This window comes from Carettochelys insculpta, chromosome 32 (assembly GCF_033958435.1).
Source record: "Carettochelys insculpta isolate YL-2023 chromosome 32, ASM3395843v1, whole genome shotgun sequence".
In the NCBI taxonomy this organism is placed as follows: Eukaryota; Metazoa; Chordata; order Testudines; family Carettochelyidae; genus Carettochelys; species Carettochelys insculpta.
This window is the reverse complement of record NC_134168.1, coordinates 1,359,624-1,365,792: the sequence shown is the minus strand read 5'-3', so window position 1 is coordinate 1,365,792 and position 6,169 is coordinate 1,359,624. Positions and strand designations below refer to the sequence as shown.

Genomic DNA, 6,169 nt, shown 5'->3' with positions numbered 1-6,169 from the left:
GCAGAGGGAAACCATCCCATAGTTGGGACCCTCCTTCCAGAGGGTGCTATGGTATCCTCTCACGCCGAGGATACTTCTCCGGGGAAGGGAGCGCCAGCTGTTAGGAAGAAGCAGGTTTTAGTAGTGGGGGATTCAATCATTAGAAATATAGATAGTTGGGTTTGTGATGACCGGGAGAACCGTATGGTGACTTGCCTGCCTGGTGCGAAGGTTGCGGATCTCTCGAGGCATCTAGACAGGCTTATGGGCAGTGCTGGGGAGGAGCCGGTGGTCATGGTACATGTTGGTACCAATGACATAGGGAAGGGTAGAAGAGATGTTCTGGAGGCCAAATTTAGGTTAGTAGGAAAGAGACTGAAATCCAGAACATCTATGGTGGCATTCTCTGAAATGCTTCCAGTTCCACGCGCAGGGCCAGATAGACAGGCAGAACTTCAGAGTCTCAATGTGTGGATGAGACGATGGTGTAGGGAAGAGGGGTTTAGATTTATTAGGAACTGGGGATGCTTTTGGGGTAGGGGGAGCCAATACAGTAATGATGGGCTCCACCTAAGTCAAGGTGGATCCAGACTGCTGGCATTAAACATTAAAAAGGCCGTAGAGCAGTTTTGAAACTAAGAGGTGGGGGAAAGCCGATTGGTGCAGGGGAGCACCTGGATCGGACGGAGGCTTCTCTTACACGAGTCTCCATAGATAGGGATTCCCTAGAAGTTAGTCAGATAAGGAATGTGGGAAATAATATGTGGGCAAGATCAGATGTGAAACAATCGCATATAAAAAAATCCAACGCGTCTGTGAAAGGTGGACATATAAATAGTGCTAGTTTTTTACAGTGCTTTTACACAAATGCTCGGAGTCTGTCTAATAAGATGGGTGAACTGGAGTACCTCATATCAAAGGAGGAAGTTGACATAATAGGCATCACAGAAACATGGTGGAATGAGGACAATCAGTGGGACACTATAATACAGGGATATAAATTATATCGGAAAGACAGAACAGGTCATGCGGGTGGCGGAGTGGTCCTATATGTGAAGAATAATATAGAATCAAATGAAGCAAAAATCCTAAAGGAATCAAAATGTTCCATAGAATCATTATGGATAACAATTCATTCCTCTAATATGAATATGGCATTAGGAATATATTACCGACCACCTAACCAGGACAGTGATAGTGATGCTGAAATGTTAAGGGAGATTAGAGAAGCTATCAAAATAAAAAACACAGTAATAATAGGAGATTTCAATTATCCCCATATTGATTGGGTACATGTCACCTCAGGACGAGATTCAGAGATTAAATTTCTTGATGCCTTAAATGACTGCTTCTTGGAGCAGCTAGTACAGGAACCCACAAGGGAAGAGGCAATTCTTGATCTAGAACTGACTGGAACGCAGGGTCTGGTCCAAGAGGTAACTGTTACTGGACCGCTTGGAAACAGTGACCACAATATAATAACTTTTAATATTCCTGTGTTGGGAAGAACACCACAGCAGTCAAACACTCTGGCATTTAATTTCAAAAAGGGGAATTACACTAAAATGAGGAAGCTAGTTAAACAGAAACTAAAAGGTAGAGTAACTAAACTAAAATCCCTGGAAGCTGCATGGAAACTGTTTAGAGACACCATACTAGAGGCCCAACTTAAATGTATACCCCAAATAAAAAAACACAGTAAGAGACCTAACAAAGAACCACCATGGCTAAACAGCCATGTTAAAAAGGCAGTGAGAGAGAAAAGGGCAGCTTTTAAAAAGTGGAAGTCAAATCCTAGTGAGGAAAATAGAAAGGAACACAAACACTCTGAAATTAAGTGTCATAATGTAGTAAGAAAAGCCAAAAAAGATTTTGAGGAACAGCTAGCCAAAAATTCAAAAAATGATAGTAAAATGTTTTTTAAATACATTAGAAGCAGGAAGCCCACTGAAAAAGCAGTGGGGCCCTTGGACAATAAAGATATAAAAGGAGCGATCAAGGAAGACAGTGCCATTGTGGAGCGATTAAATGATTTCTTTGCTTCAGTCTTCACGGCTGAGGATGTTACAGAGGTTCCTAAATCTGAGCCAGCCTTTTTAGGTGACAAATCTGAGGAACTCTCCCAGATTGAAGTGACATTAGAGGAGGTTTTGGAGTTAATTGATAAGCTGAATAGTAACAAGTCTCCAGGACCAGACGGTATTCACCCAAGGGTTCTGAAAGAACTTAAATGTGAAATTGCGGAGTTATTAACAGTGGTTTGTAACCTATCCTTTAAATCTGCTTCGGTACCCAATGACTGGAAGACGGCCAATATAACGCCAATATTTAAAAAAGGCTCTAGAGGAGACCCTGGCAATTATAGACCGATAAGTCTAACATCAGTACCAGGCAAATTAGTAGAAACAATAGTAAAGAATAAAATTGCAAGGCACGTAGAAGGGCACGAATTGCTGGGCGAAAGTCAACATGGTTTCTGCAGAGGGAAGTCGTGTCTAACTAATCTACTAGAATTCTTTGAAGGGGTTAATAAACATGGAGACAAGGGGCACCCAGTGGACATAATATACCTAGATTTCCAGAAAACCTTTGACACGGTCCCACACCAAATGCTTTTATGTAAATTAGGCGGTCATGGGATAGGAGGAAAGATCCTTTCATGGATCGGGAATTGGATAAAAGACAGAAAACAACGGGTTGGAATAAATGGTAAATTTTCACAGTGGAGGAGGGTAACTAGTGGTGTTCCCCAGGGGTCAGTCCTGGGACCGATCCTGTTCAACTTGTTCATCAATGATCTAGAAAATGAGGTAAGCAGTGAGGTGGCAAAGTTTGCAGATGACACCAAGTTGTTCAGGACAGTCAAAACCAAAACAGATTGTGAAGAACTACAAAAAGATCTCAGCAAACTGAATGATTAGGCAGGAAAATAGCAAATGAAATTTAATGTGCGTAAGTGTAAGGTAATGCACATTGGGAAAAATAACCCAAATTACACGTACAACATGATGGGGTCAAATTTAGCTACGACAGATCAGGAGAGGGATCTTGGAGTTATAGTGGGTAGTTCTCTGTAGACATCCACGCAGTGTGCAGCGGCAGTTAGTAAAGCAAATAGGATTTTAGGAATTATTAAAAAAGGGATAGAGAATAAGACAAAAGATATCATACTTCCCCTATATAAAACTATGGTATGCCCACATCTTGAGTACTGTGTGCAGATATGGTCTCCTCACCTCAAAAAAGATATATTGGCATTAGAAAAGGTTCAGAAAAGGGCGACTAAGATGATTAGGGGTTTGGAACGGGTCCCATATGGGGAGAGGCTAGAGAGACTGGGACTGTTCAGTCTGGAAAAGAGGCTATTGAGGGGCAATATGATAGAGGTATATAAAATCATGAATGGTGTGGAGAAAGTGAATATAGAAAAATGATTTACCTTTTCCCATAATACAAGAACTAGGGGACACCAAATGAAATTGATGGGTAGTAGGTTCAAAACTAATAAAAGGAAATTTTTCTTCATACAGCGCACAGACAACCTGTGGAAATCCTTGCCAGAGAAGGCTGTGAAGGCCAGGACTGTATTAGGGTTTAAAAAAGAGCTCGATAAATTTTTGCAGGTTAGGTCCATAAATGGCTATTAGCCAGGGACAAAGTATGGTGCCCTAGCCTTCAGTACAGGGGCAGGAGATGGATGGCAGGAGATAAATCACTTGATCATTGTTTTCTGTTCTCCTTCTCTGGGGCACCTGGCATTGGCCACTGTCAGCAGACGGGATACTGGGCTGGATGGACCTTTGGTCTGACTCAGTATGGCCATTCTCATGTTCTTATGTTCTTAAGATTTGCAAGTTTCTGATCAATTTCATATTAAATCTTCTGAGCTGAGATTCAGCCTTTTGCTCTTTCCCCTTTTCATGTCGATTCACAATGAAAACTAATATTGGAACCCTGGAATTGGCTACAGAAGGGAAATTCCATTTCCCAGCCACCTCTGCCTTCACTGCAATGGTCGTGCTTAGCAAAGTGCTCACAATGGTCAGTACGTTTACCCTAAAGTAGCTCTTGAGAGGCAGAATTTTTCCAGAGTGTGTCACCGGATTTTGCTGTGATCATGTAATTTAATTTTCTCTGTATGATTCCGTTAATTGTCCGTGAGTGGCTGCAGCCCGAGTTGGGTGCGATGAACCTCTTGCTCTGCAATGAATGCATGTGATGGGGTATATCTCTCTGAGTGTCAGCTTGCCGACCTGTAGGAGCATTCCCAGAGCCGACCAGAGCTCAGCATCTGTATTACATGGCAGAGGCCTGTGGTTCTATCTCTTTGCAACTGCTGGAGGAGGCCAGAGGACTTGTTCTCAGCAGGGCAGGGCTGAAGTGTGCCCAAGAGGGCAGGAAGCAGGGGGAGAACTTAAAGAAGTGGGTCTTACCCACCAAAGCTTGTTTAACGTGATAAACATTTCAGTTTTAAGGTGCTACAGGACTGCTCGTTGTTTGTTAAACTAACTTTTTTGTATTCCTAATAGTCAATTCCAGCATTTCTTTCTTTGTGCCCCCTACAGATGACCTATTCTGAGAGTGACCCTAGAGGGAACCAGACCATCTCCAATGTGCTCATCCTGGTGGGGTTCTCCTACCTCAACGAGCTGCAAATCCTTCTGTTTGTGGTTCTTTTGGTCATCTACCTGGTCACCCTGATGGGGAACCTCTTCGTTATTGTCCTGATAAAGCTGAACCCCTGTCTCCACACCCCCATGTATTTCTTTCTGCTGAACCTGTCTTTCCTGGACATCTGCTTCACCAGTGGTGTGATCCCAAAGCTGCTATTCCACCTCCTGGTGGAGGAAAAAACCATCTCCATTGTGGGCTGTGCAGCCCAGATGTACGTCGTCACCATCATGGGCCTCACGGAATGCTGCCTCCTCACAGCCATGGCCTACGACCGCTACGTGGCCATATGCCACCCCCTGCACTACACAACCATCATGAGTGGCCAGATGTGTGCTCTGCTTACAGGGGTTTCATGGTTCATCGGCATCTCAGTGGAAGTATCTAATGCCATGTGGATCTTCAGCCTGCCCTTCTGCGGCTCCAACCGCATCCACCACTACTATTGTGACATCCCACCAATAGTAAAGCTTTTATGCACCAACGCACGGAAAATTAGGATTTTTGGTGTCAGTGTGTCGGTGCTATTTATTCTGTGCCCTTTCTTGTTGATCATCCTGTCCTACCTCTTCATTATCAACTCCATCCTCAAGCTGCCGTCGGCGGAGGGAAGGCATAAAACCTTCTCCACCTGCTCCACCCACCTCATTGTGGTGAGTTTGTTCTATGGCCTGGCTCTTATCACCTTCCTGATGCCCAAGTCTAGCTCCACCTCAGAGAGTGACCAAGTGATTTCCCTCTTGAATATAATTGTGCCACCAGCGTTGAACCCCATACTGTACACTCTGAGGAACAAAGGGGTGAAGGAGGCCTTTAGAAAAACAATTGAGAAGAGTCTCTTTGCCTGGAGCTGAGGAAATAAGAGAATGAAAAGTAGTGAAAATGGTGGATTTAAGGGAAATTCATCAATATTTTATTGCATTTCTCACAAGGACTCTCAATATTTCTGTTTAAATGCCATAATCCCTATGCACCGTATCTATCTACCATTATGAGACAGTGACGTGTGTAAGGACTATTTCTTGCCCTGTCTGTCTCTTGAGTCACACAGCACACTGCCAGCTTAGCTGCTGCAGCTTCTTTAACATTGCTGTGCTTAACTCTCCCATACATCTCCCTTTCCGGACCCCTCCACACCTCATGTCCCGCTATCCTCCACATTCCCCATGCTCTGAACCCCTCCATACCCCTTCCCTGACTCTGGCATCTCTAACATGCCCACCCTAAGACCCCCACTCTAAACCCCTGCCCTGGTCTCCACCACACACTCCAGCACACCCTTAACTTTCTCATGACTAGTGTCCTATCACACCTCTACCCATCCACCTGTCATACGCCCGTACCTGTAAGAAACAAGTCAATTTGAACCCCGTGCTGCAGAAAACCCCGTCTAGTAGCTGGCATATTGGTGTCCCCATAGATGACAAAATAGTGACAATACTGTCTAAGGCTACAGCTGTACCGTAGCCATAACTTGCAATAACTTATGCAGTCTGTGCAAAGCAAATTGCATATGGTA

The 6,169-nt window shown here is 44.0% G+C and overlaps 1 protein-coding gene across 1 annotated transcript; it reads left to right on the top strand.

Annotated features, from left to right (window-relative positions):
* Positions 1-4,544: 4,544 nt before the first annotated feature.
* Positions 4,545-5,504, top strand: LOC142004497 (olfactory receptor 10A4-like). Its single transcript, XM_074982141.1, has 2 exons — positions 4,545-4,884; positions 4,999-5,504. The coding sequence occupies exons 1-2, from the start codon at positions 4,545-4,547 to the stop codon at positions 5,502-5,504; spliced, it is 846 nt and encodes a 281-aa protein (XP_074838242.1).
* Positions 5,505-6,169: the final 665 nt, after the last annotated feature.